Below are 19328 nucleotides of genomic sequence, written 5' to 3' on the forward strand. Positions count from 1 at the left end.
CTCTAAGTAGTAACACATTTCAGTGTGAAATTATGTTAAAAAGTAACTAGTGCTAGCGCATCTTACTTTCAATTTCCTTGAAAAAGACAAATCAAACTTTGTGATTTCTTGGCCCAAGGGGATGTTTTTCTGTCTTGGTCATAGTTGCTTATGTAGCCTCTTACTTGTCAAAAAATATAATGGACTCTTTGAATCATAAAGATTGATATAAAATTATGGTGGCGTGACTCACTGTATAATGTTCTCCAAGATCATATTCACACCCACAGCTGCTCTCTATGAGACCCTCTGCTTAGATCACTTAGCAGTTTGTGTTGATGTTGATCTTACAGCAGGACCAGAATAGGGTGAGGCAAGTGAGGGGCTTAGGGCACAAAACTTAGGGAGGTAGGATTGTGCAAGTGCCCGTCCTGCATCTGCAGGGTTCTGACAGACCATCTTCTTAAATTATGCTCCCATGCTATGGGGAAAACAGCTCCATACCTGCCCTTCACCTGGGCCAGGCATCTAGGGTGGCTCACTCTAAAGGAAGCACTACTTCAGGCAGCCTTATGCAGTGCGCTTGCCCAACCTTGCCTCCTTAAATTGTGTGTTTGAGTAAAACACACTTAGGTAAATTTTTACATAGGCAAATTTTTTACAGAATTTTAATTGTTGGTGATTTTCCACATTCGTAGTATCTTGAGTACAACAATATAAGTTCATGTTTAAGATCTATCCACCTCTGGTTAAGTGTCCCCCTCAGTGCAGTACATTCCAGGTTTAATATAACTATTTACCACCTTTGCTGTTGACTTTGATGTTGTTTTTTATTCCTGATAATGTGACCAACCCAATAGAGTAGGGTAGCACCTTATACAGGAGATACGTTCTGAAGTCAGTACTTGTGACAAATATCAGAATTATTCTTAAAAATCCCTTAAATCAGGGGTCAGCAAAGAACAGCCAGTGGTCCTGCCACCTGTTTTTGTGAATAAAGTTTTATTGGGAAATAGCTGTGCTTATTAATTTAAGTGTTTCTTTTGCTGGTTTGGGCTACATTGGCAGAGTTGAGTAGCCAGAGACCAGCTGACCAGCAGAACCTAAAGTTTTTAGTATCTAGCCCTTTAAGAAAAAGTTTAATTTAACCCCCTACCTTAAATCATTCATTAAGTAGAATATATAGTTTGTGAGTACAACACTGAACAGATTCTATCTCCCATCTCACACGCATTCCTTGGCATGTGCTGATAGAAGAGCCAGTTAATCTGTTTAAACTGGACTCACTTTTTCCCTTTTTCTTCAGCCCCCATCACATTCATAGAGTAATATTGATGTAAGATCAATATATGTGTGTTGTGATAGCATTTTAAATAGATGACAGTGTAGATGTCTCTTAGTTTTGGAGGGGGATGTTATTGTTAGTGGCCGTTGAGTTAGTTCTGACTTAGGGTGACCCCATGTGTGTAGAGTAGAACTACTCCATAGGGTTCTAAAGCCTGGGACCTTTTGGAAGCCAGGCCTGTCTTTGAGGTGCCTCCGAGTGGGTTCAAACCGTGGGCTAGTAGTTGGAGTCGAGTGCTTAGCCCTTTGCACCATCCAAGGACTCTTGGAGGGTAACCGAAAACCACACCCACTGCCATAGAGTCGGTTCCGACTCACAGCAACCCTGTAGCACCGAGCACTACTGTCCTATAGGGCTTTCAAGGCTGTAAACCTCTGCAGAAGCAGACTGGCATATCTTTCTCCCACAGAGCTGCTGCTGGGTTCAAACCACCAACCTATTTTGGTTAGCAGCCAAGCACTTAACCACTATACCATCAGGGTCCCCTTTTGAAGGATAAACGAAACAAAACAAAAAAACCAAACGCATTTCCATTGCGTCGATTCTGACTCATAGAAACCCTATAGCACAGAGTAGAACTGCCCCATAGGGTTCCCGAGGGAGCAGATGGTGGATTCGAACTGCCGACCTTTTGATTAGCAGCGGAGCCCTTAACCACTGCGCCACCAGAGCCCCTTTTGGAGGATAAAACCCATTGCGAGGTAAAAATCCTAAAATCAATTACATTTATATAAGTATGTTGATTGAAATTTTTTATGCTGCTGAGATTCAGGTATCTTGATTGTAAATGCAGTTTTTTACTTAAAAAGGTTAAATAGGGAGATTAAGAGCAACTCTCAAAATTTAAGCCATGCTTTCACATTCTTCTCCATGACAAGGGTATTTGATATTTTTGTCTACATTGCGGCTGTATATGCCATTTAAGAAATATGATTTATTTACAGTGCAAATAAGAGCAACCTTTAGGTGTTAGAAAATTTAAGTTTACTATCTAGGGTTTTGCAAATCAAGCACGAGCCTTGGATCACAGCTTCCAACTTGAAGTATTATACAGTTTTCTTACAATATTTCTTGGGGAAATAAAAGATCAAAGGTTTGAAAGAACTCTTAAATAAAGGCCTCAAAATCATGGAGGAGTTGAGCCCTATGTTCTGCAGAATTTTGCCACCAAGGTTTACTATGTTGCCTTGAAGAGAAGAGACCAATCTGTCTTTGCATTTCTTCCTTGAGACAGCTGCTGAAGTTGTCTCTTTGGAGGGGTAGAGGGTGGAGCTAATGGTTTGTGTGCCCCCTTGGCAGATGGTGAACGTCTACCACGCACATCAGCACTCCTGTTTCCTCTACCTTGGCAGTATCCTCGTGGATGAGTATGGCATGGAAGGGGGCTGTCGGCAGGGCCTGCTGGACATGCTGCAGGTGCGTTTCCCTGGAGGGTGTTGTAGATGCGTAGGGCCTGGGGGCTCTGAAGGCCTGCCACTGTGCTCTTCACAGGTCTCTGATTCTCTTGCCCTCGGGCATGCTGATTTCCTATCAACAGTTAGGACCATTTTTTGAAGAAGTAGAGACTTCCTAGTTTCTCTCTGGACAGGCCTGCTTGGGAGAATTGCCCACACCAGTGTAGTGATCATTACAGATGTTACTGCTGAGCTATGCTCTCCAGAGATAGGGTGGTTGTGGTTGTCGTTTTGTTTGGGGGGAGTGGGACAGCAAGTGGATTTAAAATGAAAGCTTTCTAGGCTCAAACATGATTCTGATTTGAATAGCATGAACTTCTTGCCTGGAACAGCCAATGGATTCATTTATTTAGCAGCAGGGAGGGTCTTAGGGTAATAAGCAGTTACTGGAAAAGGCTTTTTCCCCTCCCGGTCAGAGAAGGGAAATAGAGTTAAATTATAGTGTTCCTTTTTCCCAAGATGTCTTTCAATTTCAAGTTGTTCTTTTAGTATTGTAACTAGAAATTCTATTCCCTTAGTGAACTAATCCATATATAGTATATAAGCACAACGTCTGCTTTCAGAAACTTCCAGGATTTTGAAATGACATTGACTTGGTCTCACCAACTAAAATCTGTGGTCTCTCAACTCTTTCTGAAATGTGGACTTCAAATGTAAAAAGCGTTTATGTCAACTGAGAAAGATTTACCTCTTTTCCTGATCTTATTCTCATCAGTCTTTTATTTTCCCACCTGTGCTCCCCCTCTGTTCACTTTGTACCTGTTGTAATATCGAGCAAGTCTGAAGTGGGTTTTATATATGGTCACTTTATATATGTCACTTCTTTTAAAATCACTGTCCTGTTTAGGCACTGTGCATCCCCACCTTTCAACTGTTAGAACAGCAGAATGGTCTCCAGAATCATCCAGACACCGTAGATGACCTGTTTAGGCTAGCCACCAGGTAAGCCCCACCAAACAGCAACCTTTTTTTTATTGCTCATCCCCATCACTGCTTGGTCGTGCCCTCTGGTGCTTGGCGGTTTCCTTCTCTGTGGAATGTGGTCATTGGAGTAGACAGATTAATAGTTCACAACCCAGAGTTAAATTGTGAACCAGTAGATCCCTAGAAGTGAGGAAGAAGAGTTGGGTGGGATCAAGGAGAGAATTTGCTGAGTTCTTGTCATGAAGGAGGAAGCAAGCACAAGACAATAAAAATGTGCTTAGCAAAAACACTTGACTACCTAATCTCTACAGTCCCCTGTAGTTTTAACTTTTTATGCTACTGTGGTTTCATGTTTCCCCTCAACTTTTTCCTTAAAAGCTCAGCATTGTTTAAATATAATCATATATCAGAATTAAAAAAAGCCTTAGGATTTTAAGGTGACTTAGAAGTTATCTGGTACTGCATTTCCCAACTTTACCTCCAGGCTGCCACCTTAAATTCCTTTTACCAGTACTGACTACCCAGCGGACACATGACTGCCCAACTTCTGTTGAATTCCTTCTTGGTCCTTAGCCAAGGAATTTGAACCAGTTGAGTTAGTGAGCATAAAAGCATTAAAAAAAAAAAAAAGATTACTTTTTAAATACCAATAAAGTAGTACTGACTATTTCATCTCAAGATTGAACATTGAACACTTTGTTCGTTTTCGTACAATTAGAAAAAAGCTTTTTTTAGTTGGTCTCAGAATTGTTGGGTGGACTTTCAACCACTGTTTTTCCAGGGTGTGTTCCTTGGCAAGGTACTCCGTATAGTAGTTCAAAAGAAAAAACAAATGTGCAGAAACACTTATCTTAAATTCAGCTCCCAAACTTACTTGACCATGGAACCTTTTCTTTGAGAAGTTCCTGTTAACATCCTAGGAACTAGTACCCTGTGAGATACAGTTTGGGAAGTGCTGTTCAGGATTTTTAAGACTTGGCTTTCTAACCTAGGAGAGTTTCTATATATAAGCCCTTTTTGACTAATCTTCCTGGAAACTCAAGTTTTATTTAACTTATAAAATTTTAGTTGGAAATAGGGTTCGAGGACACATTTTTTCGTATGCTGATAATCTAAAATATGGTCCCTTCCTTGCCCTGACTGCTTTTATAGCCTGATCTTGTCATTTATACCTAGCCTCTCTTTCCACACCAGGTTTATTCAGCGTAGCCCTGTCACCTTACTGAGGAGCCAGGTGGTCATCCCTATCTTACAGTGGGCCATTGCCTCTACCACCCTGGACCACCGAGATGCCAATTGTAGTGTCATGAGGTTCCTGAGAGATCTCATCCATACAGGGGTTGCCAACGATGTAAGTTTAAACGTTGTACCTTTCTACTTTGCAGCTCATTATCTCCTTATACCTCTTCCTAGATGCTTAGAGGGAACCCAGTATCTCCTTATTTGATTTGAATTAGTAGGCATAGTTGATCATTCAGTAAGCCAAATATCAACTGTTAGATCTAAGACATCTGTGCTAAGTGCTATAGGATATACAAAGCAGTCTAAAACTACCCCTGCTCCCAAGCCATCTGGTGTCTGGTTAGTGAGACAGAGATGCGTGAAGAGTTAAATAACAGTAAGGCAGTATTTGATTGTCAGGTAAGTGATAATAAAAGTCATGGTTGCTGTGAGTTCAGAGGAGGGAAAGCTCTTTGGGCAGAAGTGGTTTGGGATCATTTTCTGCAAGAGGAGAGACTTAAAGGGCCCATAAGATTGGATGGATTGGAGAGGGGAGGACAGTCTAACTGGGGAATAAACCATGATCAAAGAAGGCCAGGCTGGCCCTGAGAGTGTTAGTAGAGAACCTACAGAGCTGTTTGGCTGCAACAGTAAAGTGGTTCACAAATTTTTCAAAGGTAGATTTTGGCTGGATGTGGAGTAGAATTGAAGGTAAGAAAGAGTGGTGAAGTTGTAAGCAGGTCTGTGAATAGGCTAATTATTTACGTTTGGCGGTCAAAAGAGAAGGAGAAGAAAGTGACTAGAAGTGAAAGGTAGTTTTTAAAAAGATACTTTAATACTCAGTATGTTATAAACCTGTGTATACAAAGACTACAAGAAGGAAGAAAATAAGATCTTTTTGACAGAAAGGATTAGATATCTGATAGAAGTCTTCAAGCAACTCTTATTTTAGTTGCTTTTATAAAAAGGAAATGAGATATATTTTGCTGTGTATAACAAAAATTAATTAATAACAAAAATTAATTATTTTTTTTAAAAAAGACAGTAAATGTTGGTGAGGGTATGGAGGGACTGGAACCCTCATACACTGATGGTTGGAATGTAAAATGGTGCAGCCCTTTGGGTAACAGTCTGGCAGTTTCTCAAAAGATTAAAACATAGAGTTACTGTGTTACATGCCATCGAGGAGTAGATCACCAGGCCTTTTCTCCCACGGAGAGTTCAAACTGCAGACCTTTCGGTTAGCAGCTGAGCACTTAACCATTATACCACTGGGGTCCTTAGAGTTTCCATAGGCCCTGGTAATTCTACTGTTAGGTATCTACCCAAGAGAAATGAAAGTATATTCACACAAAAACTTGTACCCAGATGTTTATAGCAGCATTAGTCATAATACCTAAAAGGTAGAAACAGCCCAAATGTACATCAGCGGACAATGAATGGATAAACATAATATAGTATATAAATACAAAAGAATATTATTCAGTCATAAAAGGAATGAAGTACTACAACATGAATCAGCCTTGAAAACATTATGCTAAGTGAAGGAAACCATTCACAAAAGACCACATATTATATAATTCATATGAAATGTCCAGAACGAGCAAATCTATAGAGACAAAGTGTACTGGCTGCGTAGGGTGAGGGGGTTGGGAGGTGGAGAGGTATGGGACGATAGCTAAAGGATATGGGTTTTTTTTTAGGGTGATGAATATTTTCTAAAATTGACTATGGTGATGGTTGTACGCATCCATTTATGAAGATACTAAAAACCACTGAATTGTATGTGAATTTTGTCTCAATAAAGCTGTTTAAAAAAAAGAAAATAAGGATACTTAAGTTATTTTTCACAGAGAAAAGATTAAGAAAATTGCCACCCTTAATCCTTAACTATAGGGTCATTATGAGTTGGAATCAACTCGATGGCAATGGGTTTTTTACTCCTTAACTATTGTTCATGAAAACTCTAAGGGTTAAAGTTAATCTCAGATGAAACCCAAGCCCGCTTCCTTGATGGTAAACTCAAAACATTTCCCTTCTAATGACAAAATATTTAATGGTCTTTGTGAATCCAGCTGTTGTAAAATACATGTACTTCCTTCCCCAGGAAAAAGAAATTGCTAAACTAAAGGAGAAAGAGTATTTGGTCTTTGGAAAGTTGAGACGAGAACTTATATGTTGCTCCTGCTTTCTTATAGCATGAAGAAGACTTTGAATTACGAAAAGAACTGATTGGACAGGTGATGAACCAGCTTGGACAGCAGCTTGTCAGCCAGCTGCTCCACACATGCTGCTTTTGTCTCCCCCCCTACACCCTTCCTGATGTGGCTGAGGTGCTCTGGGAGATCATGCAGGTTGACAGACCGGTAAGATCATTTTCACAAGGAACGTGTCCTCACAGTCCCTAAACCTCACAGACATCAGCCCTGACTTTGAAACCGGCCCTGTTATATGTCCGTGGAGCCTAAGTTAGGCACATTACTCCATTTAATTGATAGATGAAGGGGCCCATAGATGGTCAGTCAGTAATGCATTATTGTGTTCCTGAAGCATGTTTGTGTCATTGTCAGAGGGTTTCTGTATTACCAGAAGTGAGCACTAAGCACTGAATTCAGCCATTTGGCTGGCGATGAGACGTGTGTTCGCTTATGAGAGCTGCCCATATGGCGGTTATACAGAGTTAGAGATTACTCGAGAAGTATTAATTCACATCAAACTCCTTATATAGCATTGTACTGTTCCTTGGTAATAAACCTAGCTAGAGCATTCAGAATGTAAAACTGACCCACACCAGACACTTGGACCTATTTCACCTTTGGATTTATTTGCAGCCCAGCTCTTAAGTCTTTTATCACCTGAGGATGGAAAATTTTTTTAGGCTATTCAGTAATATCCAAATAATTTCAGTACTTGCCCATGTGATCATAAATCACATTATGTGTACTGTGTGAAAGTTTTGAGCATAGTACAAAATATAATGCTGCCTGTAAACTATTTTAAAAACAGAACTTATAATTTTTTTTTTTTTTTTTTTAATTTTTATTAAGCTTCAAGTGAACATTTACCATTCCAATCAGTCTGTCACATGTAGGTTTACATACATCTTACTCCCTTCTCCCACTTGCTCTCCCCCTATTGAGTCAGCCCTTACAGTCTCTCGTTTCGTGCCAATTTTACCTTCTTCCCTCTCTCTAATTTTTAATATTAATACAAAAGTTGTACAGAAGATTGCACAGTTGGACCTAGTTACAGTGAGCTTTCTCCCAGAACCATGGACTGTATTAAGTCCAGATACAGAGGTATCTTGTAAGGGTAGCCCGTGTGTATCCTCATGTTGTCTCCCACCATATAGCATCATCGCTGGCAGTTTTTAGCCTCAATTTCAGCAAGAGAATGTGCACTTTACTGATAGTTAGACTCCGATATTACTGAACCAGAAGTTCTGGATGATTCTTGGACTTGCATATTTACTTCCAAAATTCGAGGGTTGGTGTATATTGTCTTAGTGGACATACTTTAGCTTAGTCAGTTCCTCAAAAATTAGAATCACAGGTAGGACAGATGCTTGATATTTCTAATGTTTTCTTCAGGTTTGTACTTGAGAGGGAGCCAGATGAACTCTGTTTAATTTTTACCACCAAATTCTCTGAAGTTCCCATGCAACTTCGGTTTCATCAGATAGCTCAGCAGCTCTATGTGAGCTCAGGTGCTTCAGGAATGGATAGTACCTGTAGTTTCCATTGCTGGTTGTTCAATCCATATGTTCCATTTCAGTCTAATCCAGTAGTATTTTTGTGTTTTTCCTAAAGTAAGTGTTCTTTTGTGAATCCCTGGGAACCAACAAGATTAATTCCAAAACTCCTTGATAGAGAAAATCTCTACACTCCACTTTCATTTTTTTCAGCTATGCTTAGTCCCCAGGTAACAAGACTCATTATGTAAATCCAACTTTACAAAAACGTTCTTGATTTGTAAACATAAAAAATGGGAACAACAAGTCTGGGCAGGAACAGAAACCAGGTAGCCATGTGCTCTTTAAGAGTTTACTATATAGATACCCATTTAATTGTCAAGTAATTTAAAGTGGTTGTCTTCTATAACCATCAACTTATATCTGAGTTTTGGTAAAGGAACTCTTAAATAAATTTGGGTTGTCTGTCCCTATAAATTGATTGGGATTGTAGCTAAGGTTAAGAGTCCAAAGAAAACTCACATTCTTGGCCACTTTCGTTTTGTTTTGTTTTTTTATTGTACTTTAGATGAAGGTTTGCAGAATAAACTAGCTTCCCATCAAACAGTTAGTATACACATTGTTCTATGACACTGGTTGACAACCCCATGACATGTCAACACTTTCCCTTCTCAACCCTGGATTCCCTATTACCAGCTTTCCTGCTCCATCCTCCGTTTCAGTCCCTGCCCCAGGGCTTGTGTGCCCCTTTAGTCTTGTTTTCTTCCATGGGCGTGTTCAGTCTTTGGCGAAAGAGTGAACTTCAGGAGTGATTTCATTACTGAGCTGAAAGGGTGTCCCGGGACCATACTCTCAGGGTTTCTCCAGTCTCTTTCAAGCCAGCAACCCTGTTCTTTCTTTTTGAGTTAGAGTTTTGTTCTACGTTTTCCTCCAGCTCTGTCTGGGACCCTCTGTTGTGATCCCTATCAGAGCAGTCAGTGGTGGTAGCTGGGTACCATCTAGTTGTACTGAATTCAGTCTGGTGGAGGCCATGGTAGATGTGGTCCATTAGTCCTTGTACTAATCTTTCCCTTTCGTCTTTAGTTTTCTTCATTATTCTTTGCTCCCAAAGGGGCGAGACCAGTAGAGTATCCTAGATGGCCACTCACAGGCTTTTAAGACTTGGCCACTTTCTTAATCATAGCATTTTCAAAGTTCATACAACAGAAGATAACACACCAGCTTTCTCTTTTGACTTGAATAAACTGTTAAAACGCTTTCCCTGTTTCCCCCCTTTTTTGTTGGGCACCCATTTGTGGCAAATTTATTCTGTGGTTTTGACCAAATTTTTCAGATTCCTTTACTGGAAGATGAAAGTACCATTATATGCTAGCTAATTTGTTTTTATTTTTTACTTTTGTCTTTCATTGTTTTTCTTTTGGAGGGTGTTATACTTAACTTTGGAGCCACTTTTGGATACTGAAATTTTCTCAGTTACGGGGCCTTTCCTGAATGTTTTGCCCCTGCTTGTCTTTTCTGAGTGGAGTTCTGTCTTCCCTAAGGGCCACATTTGGAGAATCATGTAGTACTTCCTAAGGACTCATTTATATTACAGTATTTACTTTTGCTCTGCTTTGTTATGATCGTAAATGAAAATGATGGGGAAATATACAACGTAAAAAATTTAGGGATGAGAAGGTAATTTTATTTGCGGACCATGGTTTCAGGGGACATCTAAGTCAATTGGCATAATAAAATCCATTAAGAGAACATTCTGTATGCCACTTTGGAGAGTGGCATCTGGGGTCTTAAACGCTAGCAAGCAGCCATCTAAGATGCATCAATTGGTCTCAACCTACCTGGAGCAAAGGAGAATGAAGAACACCAAGGACACAAGGTAATTATGAGCCCAAGAGACAGAAAGGGCCACATGAACCAGAGACTACATCAGCCTGAGACCAGAAGAACTACATGGTGCCTGGCTACAACCGATGACTGCCCTGACAGGGAACACAACAGGGAACCCCTGAGAGAGCAGGAGAACAGTGGGATGCAGACCCCAAATTCTCGTAAGACCAGGCTTAATGGTCTGACTGAGACTAGAAGGACCCCAGTGGTCATGGCCCCCAGAGCTTCTGTTGGCCCAGGACAGGAACCATTCCCAAAGCCAGTTCTTCAGACATGGGTTGGACTGGACAATGGGTTGGAGAGGGATGATGGTTAGGAGTGAGCTTCTTGGATCAGGTGGATACTTGAGACTATGTTGGCATCTCCTGCCTGGAGGGGAGATGAGCGGGTAGAGGGGGTTAGAAGCTGGCAAAATGTACATGAAAAGAGAGAGTGGTGGGAGGGAGCGGGCTGTCTCATTAGGGGGAGAGCAATTGGGAGTAAGCAGCAAGGTGTATATAAGTTTTTGTGCAAGATACTGACTTGATTTGTAAACTTTCACTTAAAGCACAATAAAAAAAAACAACTGCAGATACAAGGGCAAGATTAGTCCAAAGGACTAATGGACCACTTCTACCACTGCCTCCACCACCAGTACAACTAGATGGTGCCCAGCTAGCACCACTGACTGCTCTGACAGGGATCATAATAGAAGGTCCTGGACAAAGCTGGAGAAAAATGCAGAACAAAATTCTTCTAACTCAAAAAGAAAGATCAGACTTGCTGGCCTGACAGAGACTGGAGAAACCCTGAGAGTATGGACCCTGGACACCCTATCAGCTCAGTAATGAAGTCACTCCTGAGGTTCATCCTTCACCCAAAGTTTGGACAGGCTCATAAAACAAAACAAGACTAAAGGGGCACACCAGCCCAGGGGCAGGGACTGGAAGGCAGGGGGGAGCAGCGAAGCGGGTAATAGGAAACCCAAGTTTGAAAAGGGAGAGTGTTGACATGTCATGGGGTTGTTAACCAATGTCACAGAACAATGTGTGTACTGACTCTTTAATGAGAAACTGGTTTGTTCTGTAAGCTTTCATCTAAAGAACAATAAAAAAAATTAAAAAAAGTAATTTCACAGTCAGAAAACTATGACCAAAGTATACATTTCACTTAAGAAAGGGATGAAAATAAACTAGACCTGATCCAAAGGAGAACAATTCAAGTAAAAAATACAAATTCGAAGAAAGGCTCTAAAATTTTGATTCATAGTTTGAAGACTTTGAAGAGGCAGGAAGTAGGGGCAAGGGGGCAGAGAGACTTTGTGCATATGAAAGATAAAAAGAGACTATGCTTAGGTGTTTCCCCTCTCCACTTGAAACAAATTTTTAAATCACGGCAAGCATAAGATCTCTGTTAGAGAAAGAATTTTCTAACACAAAGAACAGGCCAATATCACAAAGGAACTGAGTGACTAGGACTTCTGCTGAGGTTGATGACCTTACAATCTTTAAGACTCTGGGTTCATGTTATATGTGTACATTCTGGCATCCGTTCACTTAGTATACTTCTTGCTCCTGCTCTTGGTTGGTACCTGAACCTTTGCTTTGGATTGTACTTGTTCTTTAAATTATCTAAGTTCAAGGATAGGGACAGAACAGTAGCTTCATCCAGAAGAGACTTCAGCTTTAGAAACAATGCCTGCTGCCCCTTTGAAAGGAAGTCTAGGCTTGGACCTGAGGACTGCCTCAACCCAGGGGATTTGAGGCCTGAAGATAGGCCCCCTGTCATGACCTTCCTTTGGCCCCCGACTCTAGGGGAGCAAATGCTGCTGAGGAAAGCCTGCTGGGTTTTCGTTAGTGTTTGTAGAACCTCAGTTGAGTTAAGCCCTGCCTTTTAAAATTATTATCCCTTTTCCCTTTACAGACTTTTTGCCGATGGTTAGAGAATTCTTTGAAAGGTTTACCAAAGGAGACAACCGTGGGAGCCGTCACAGTGACACACAGACAACTTACAGATTTCCACAAACAAGTCACGAGGTGAGGGGGTGCTGGGCGTTCCTAACACCACTGTGAACAGCAGCTGGAATGTATAGAAAAAAAGCATACCTTTGTCTCTTATGCCATCTTAGTTACAGACCTACCCACAAGTTATGTTTCTTGTTGTATGCCCTTGTAAATTCACAATTTAGTGTCTGTTTCACCTTGAATAGCACAAATTGGTGTTGGAAGCCAAATGGGGGGAAACATCGTAATGGCGCTACATGTATGTACATCAGTTGTGTTATACATATACATTAACTGGTGTAAGATCCTGAAGGGGAGGTGGCAGCACTTCTTTTCTCCCAAAAGAAAAATGCACTGAGCAGCCCACTGAAGTGCTGTCTTTCTCTTTCTGAAGTCCTATTTCAGTTCTTTTCCGTATTCAGAGGTCAAGAATGCAGGTACCTAAATAGGGGAAGCAGTGGTGGTAAAGCATTAGAAAGTGATGTAGACAGCAGCAAATTGGAGAAAGTGTGTTGTATCTGAAGACGTCTCAATTCTAATTTCAAAGAAGTGGTGCAGCCAGAGAACCTCTCTGGGGTCCCTCAGGCCCAGGGGCAGCAGTTCACAATCTGGATTACAGTTTAGCTGAGATGTTAGGGATGCATGAGCATTTTTTGCCTTGAACATATAAACATTTTTAATGTAGCTCCACAGTCTTCCTGTGACAGGAATAATATATGACAGGCGAAACAAAAGTGTAAGTCTTACAAAGGTGTTACTTGATTTCTTTATAAAAAACTAGACTTGCCATCTAGTCGATTCCAACTCATAGCGACCCTATAGGACAGAGTACAGCCGCCACCCTAGGGTTTCCAAGGAGCTCCTGGTGGATTCGAACTGCATGACCTTCTGGTTAGCAGCCGTAGCTCTTAACCACTACACCACCAGTGTTTCCTGATTTCCTTACACTGCCTCTAAAAGTCTAGATACTTCATTTTTTAGTATTTTTCATAAAATGTAATCACTGAGCCAAAGGTTTTGAACCTTTAATAGTCTTCAATAGTATTATTGACAGCATCTTAAATTTGGTTAATTGTGTGTTACCTTGCCCTGATACTCCCTTTTATATCTAGAGTCTTTAGAATTTTGACTAAATTGTAGGCAATGGGTTATATTCATACAGGTGTAGAAGGGGCCAAGAGTCAGTGTTGCGGTGGGGTTGATAATAGTGAGAAAGCAGAAGATATTCTAACTGCCCATCAATAGAGTATAGTAAAATAATTAATGCTATTCTATACCTATAAATAGTCGCTAAAAGGAATAATGAAAAAATACAGCGATACAGAAAGATATACAAGCTGTGTTGTAAAGGGGGAAAATAACAGCATCTCTCATATAACATTTAAAAGCTGTTTTACACATTTGAAAGCTATTTTATTGTGTATGTTCTATATATACAGGCTACTTAATGCTTAGTAAATTTCTGGAAAGATACACAAGTGAGACCAGAATGGGAAGAAAGGGAGACTTTTCATTTCCTAACCTTCCATAGTATTTTGCCCTTTTTTTTTTTCCTATGAGCAGGCATTAATTTTATAATCTTTTTAAAAACTAGTTTCTAAAAGTTAGAGAAAGTAAATTTTGGACAATGGTACAATAGTAAATCTTCTTTTCTGAGAATTGATTTCTTAATGTTACTTTCCAAAAGTTTGTTTTCTTACCTGCCAGAGTGTCCCAACAGTTTTTTAATCCCAAGCTATTGAGAACTGTTATTTTGTAGCTTACTAAATAGCTTACTGTCATGCCCTAGAAGTTACTGATTTTTAGCCATAGATCAAATGACATGCATGACCAGAAAGTAACACCTGACTGTCTTCATGACATATTTTGCCACAAGTGGAGATTTCCCCTCCATTAAACCAAAACCCGTTCCTTTCAAGTCGATTCTGACTCATAGCGCCCCTTAGGACAGAGTAGAATTGCCCCATAGGGTTTCCAAAGCTGTAATGTTTTTGGAAGCAGACTGCCACATCTTTCTCCTGCATACCTAATGCCATCACAATCAAGTAGTAGGCACAATTAGAGGAACTGAAATTCTATTAACCTAATAAGAGGTTAAGGGGTCTTGGTTGCTCAGTGGTTAAGCACTCAACTGCTGGTGGAAAGGTGGGCCATTAGAACCCAGCAGCCCCTCCATTAGGTAGGTGTACATTGACTGGGGTGGCTTTACAAAATGATTTGATTTTTTTTTAACTATGAATCTTCCAGGAGAAGTAGTATTTTGCCTGCAGTCTATCTCAGGGGAAAGAGGTTTAACAGTGGCCTCTCTCTGGTTCTGCTTGATTCCCATGTAATGTTGGTCAGAAGGGCAGGATCATATTGGCTCTGATGTCCTCAGTGCAAATGGAAGCCTGCGGAAAACCCTCAAAGGAGCATTGTCTTAACATTTCAGTCAGAGCCCATGTGTAAAATGTAGAGACCTGGCTTCGAGCCAAGAATGTTGGTTCGAATCTTTCCACTTACTGACTCTGTCACTATGGACTTCGGTTTCTTCATCTGTAAAACTGGGTTATTATGAGATACCAAATGGAGATCCATCAGAAGGTTTGGCACATAGTAGGTGATCAGTGAATGTTAACTCCTTTCACCTTGGGAAGAAAACTGCTAGAGCGTTGTTAGGTTCTTGCAGAACTAGCTGGGGCATGTCTCCTGCCAGCACTAAGGCAGCCACCCACACATTCTGGAATAAGTCTCCACCAAGCCCATAACCCTTGACAGGGCTAATATATGACAGACGAAACAAAAGGGTGAGTCTGAAACCAAGGTCATGGACATTATTCTCTAAGGAAAATCTTGGAGCAAGGAGAAGGGACAGCCTAAATAATGCAATAGTGTGAACAAAAATACCTGTGATAAGTAAGATGCACCACCAACCTGGCCTACTTGATCATTCATTGCTAAACAAGTTTTGCCGCTCCTCCTGTATTAAGTTGTGACATCACGGTGGGAAATGAACAGAAGTAAGAGGTAATGTTGAGGTGCACAAGAAAGGGTTTGAGACTACTCACCTGCTCTTAGTAATTCTTTTTCTCTAGTATGCCTGCTGCCCTTGAACCTTCAGGTCCATGCATGACTCAGTCTCCCTTTTGGTTTTAAGGTCCTGCAGCTCCTGCCTCAACATGCTACTTTGTTTGCCATCCTAGCAGGGAGGATGAACTGGTTGAGTTTCATTTCAGCAAGCCCAAGCCTGTTTTCTAAATGGTACTAGTAATTAATTCCCTAACTTTTTTAGTTGGTCATTTTGAAGAAAGTTGGGACATTTCGTTCTAAAATAACATTTTTGCTTTCCAAACACCGAATGAGCCCACCATTGACCCAAACTAATAGTTACTAGAAGGAATCCTACAATTGTTTCACATTCTCTGTCCTGGCATTCTGTGACCCTTACCACTCACATAAGGATCTTCAAGGTTGAAAGATGTTGAACAAGGAAGCACTGACGCTGGAATTAGAGGCCGGCGTGGGGGTGGTTTTCTGCTTGAATCATCAATAGGCTTGATTAGTCTCCTTTATCTACCTGAATATCAGAAAAAAAGGGCTGCGTTTCTTAGCACGCCCCTAGAATTGCAGGGCTTGAGGAAAGGACTGAGACTGAGAACAGAAAATAGTTGTAGCTTTTAGGGGACTTTTTTTTAATCCGTTTCATAGGGCTTAAATCACCAAAGACACTTGGGGTAGACATTTGTTTGGAGCTCTTGACGCCAAGGCAGTTGCTGGTGGGGTTGGAGCAAAAGCTGAGCTAACTTGAGACACAGTGGCCGGGCCCTCATTTCCTCTGTCTCACTGCAGCCCCCCTGTACTTGCATTTCGATTTCAGTATTTTTGTCATGTGTCACAAATGGGGCTAAGGATAGAGCTATCGTTTCTTTTCCAGAGTAAACCAAGATTTCTGGGTGAAGAAGGGGATGATGTAAAACATGTAAGAGATGTTAGGATGGTGAAAGAACCTTGTGTAGAGCATGACCCTAAGTTCCAGGATTTCCTATTAGTCCCATGTGATAATGCCACCACACAGTGACTTGTCTTGAGTTACGTGCGTGTTCCCTTGTCCTGCCTGCCTCCTTAACAGTCAGTACAGATTGCAAACAGACTGAGAAATGTAACGCTTTTATTGGCGCTTTTTAAATCCACAGAAGAGCAAGTGACAGAATTTCAATTAAACCAGAAGAACTTCCTCATTTTCATTACATTTTTAGGATGGAGAGAGACTAGAAGAAAATTTTTAGACTACTCTTTTGAATCAAGTCCTGGGGTCTAAACCAAGGTTCTTAATGGTGTTGTAGACCTTTGAATAGATGGGAAGTTTGGCCGTAGGCCCTTAAGGTGATAGCTCTCAGTTCACCTTCTTTCCTGTTGGATCACCCTTACAGTTGCCTCCCTGCTGTTTAATCATTGCAAGATGGAGAGAGAGCTTTCTTCTAATCTAGCACTGAGTCCTGGCGGTAGGCACTGGTCTCTGAGCATTTCTCATCCAGAGAGGGGGGTCCCCAGAAGGGAGAGCATATTAGAAAGTCCTTCCTTGTCCAGCGTTTTTAGCTTAGCCTCGTGTTTAGTTACCAAAAACTGTTAGACAAACACAAAAGAAGGAAGCCAGCATCAACTAGTTTCTTAGTGACAATTTTGGAGAAAGGGACCTGTTGAAAACATAGGGTCTGATGAGCACTGAGGCTTTTTGAAAACCTGTACCATCGGCACATCTCAGTTTGCTGAAGGCCAGATCCTTCTTCCTCCTCCTCCTTTCCTCCATGCCTTAACCCTTTCCCCTTCCTCTACGTCCTCCTCCCCCAGGAGGAAGCCTGTTCAACTAGAAAATCGATGACTGATAGATACTTAGCTGCTGGACGTGGCGAAGTAAACAAAATCTGCCTTCGGAGGAGAATGAGGAAAGCACAGCACCTGAGTTAGCTCAGCTGGTGGAGTTACAAGGATCTGAGCCTTAGTGAACAGCTTCCTTGTTTACTTTCAGGGCTTCTGCCTTTCTTGCATTTGTATAAATGACTTCAACCAAATGTTGTTGTTACGTTTATGTTGTTAGTTACCATTTTGTTCACTGCTCTTGTGTAAGTACACATGTGAACTGATTTGGTACTCAGAACCACATTCTGAGGTAGATAATAGATGAGGCAGAGGTAATAGGTAACTTGCCTGAGGACACAGTGGAACCAAGAAGTTTGTCTCTACAGCCCACTCTTTAAGCACCGTCAAGCTTATAATTATTCCCACAGACGATGGTTAGTTTTACCCTAGAGTTACAGAAAGATCCGGAATGGTGACACGAGGTGATGAAGAGAGCTCCCAGCAGACTTGGAACGGTCCTGTGCACCTCAGTGTCGCTGTTGTTGTTCAGCATGTTGTATCTGTCTTTTCTAGTGCTGAGGAATGTAAGCAAGTTTGCTGGGCCTTGAGAGACTTCACCAGGTTGTTTCGATAGCTCGCACTCCTGCACTGTGCCTGTCACCCAGGTGAGTGGGATACAGTTGCAGTGCTTCTGCTGGCTGGCAGGGATGCTTGGGGGTAGGGGTTGACTTTAATGCCATTGTGGGAGCAGTCCTAAGCTAGTCACAGAAAAACTTACTGGTGTGACATGGCTGAGCATCTGGGAAATGCAAGGCCTGGATTTTCTTAAACCAGAACAGCCAAATAATTACCAGCTTCTTTTGGGTGCCATTTTCGCCCCCATAAGAAATTGCTGAATGCCTCAAAGAAAATTTCTCCCCACTTCCCCTTAGAGATACTTCTAGAATGGTAAATATATATGGTAATCAACCAACATTATTTTTAAACCTGGCTCTTTTGGTGAAAGCAGTGCTAACCTAAACTTGTCCATGATGCGTGGCACCAGCCTCCTAAAACTGATTCAGTGAGCCAAGGTGCTTATCACTGGATTTGAATGCTGAAATGCGGTTTTGACCAAGGCAGGAGATACAGGAAAGGAGCTAGCATCTCTGGCAGCCTTCTAGTCATCATTCCTCCCCATGTGCTTCCTGACTCCTGATTCTGAAGCAAAGCAAGAAGCTTAGCTGAGGAAAGAAAGGCTAGGTAGTGGAATATGGGTGCCATCTCTTGACTGAGAGAAGAAAAGCCCCTCTCCTCTAAGCCCATCCGTAGACAGCTTAAGCAGAACTAATTCTCCCAAGAGGCCATCGTCATGATGCACAGTGGCACTCTCATGGGTGACTTCTGTGATAAATGCACTAAGTGAACGTGGTGGTCAGCAGTGGCTCGCCACACCAGAAATGTTTTCTAAACTTTGGTTCTTTGATGAGTAATAACATCATTTGGGCCCGTCGGGTTTTGCATAGTATCTGTAATAGCTAACTAACATCGATACTCCTCATAGGTTGTTGATGGCTTAAATGAGTAAATTATAGCCAACAGTTACAGGCCTTTAGTGGTGTCAGTACTGTTCTCAGTGCTTCATGTTTACTGACTAAGATAACCCTCATGCAGTTCTCTGGGTTAGTCACTTTTATTACTCCCGTTTTACAGATGAGGAAGTTGAGGTGCAAAGTTGGCTTGATGTCACAGTCTGTAATTGGTAGAGCCAAAATTCAGATGTAGACTTCGCAGTACCACAGTCCTCACTCCTAACCACTCCACTTAATACCTTTACGCAGTACCCTGTGAGTAGTGTAAATCAGTGTTTTTGAAACTTCTGTTGGCGACTGAGACCCCAATATTTAAGCAGACTGAGTGGAGCTCTTCTGGTTGGCTTGGAACGGGAGGCCTTGAAACCTGCCGGCTCACTCTTTACCCCCTCATGTAATCCTGTTTCCACAGTACACTACTCAGTCTCGGAAAAACAG

The 19328-nt window shown here is 41.4% G+C and overlaps 1 protein-coding gene across 4 annotated transcripts in view; it reads left to right on the top strand.

Moving 5' to 3' along the window:
- TNPO3 (transportin 3) overlaps positions 1-19328 on the top strand; it is a 91109-nt gene that overhangs the window by 70424 nt on the left and 1357 nt on the right. For all 4 annotated transcript variants that reach the window (XM_003407268.4, XM_064289740.1, XM_023544606.2 and 1 more), the window contains 6 exons: positions 2624-2740; positions 3626-3720; positions 4897-5053; positions 7122-7289; positions 12404-12516; positions 17893-17984. In XM_003407268.4, coding sequence (XP_003407316.1) covers positions 2624-2740; positions 3626-3720; positions 4897-5053; positions 7122-7289; positions 12404-12516; positions 17893-17953 — 711 coding nt within the window. In that variant the 3' untranslated portion in view covers positions 17954-17984. The remainder of the gene's footprint in view (positions 1-2623; positions 2741-3625; positions 3721-4896; positions 5054-7121; positions 7290-12403; positions 12517-17892; positions 17985-19328) is intronic.

The sequence above is a fragment of the Loxodonta africana genome, chromosome 8 (genome assembly GCF_030014295.1).
Source record: "Loxodonta africana isolate mLoxAfr1 chromosome 8, mLoxAfr1.hap2, whole genome shotgun sequence".
Lineage (NCBI taxonomy): Eukaryota > Metazoa > Chordata > Mammalia > Proboscidea > Elephantidae > Loxodonta > Loxodonta africana.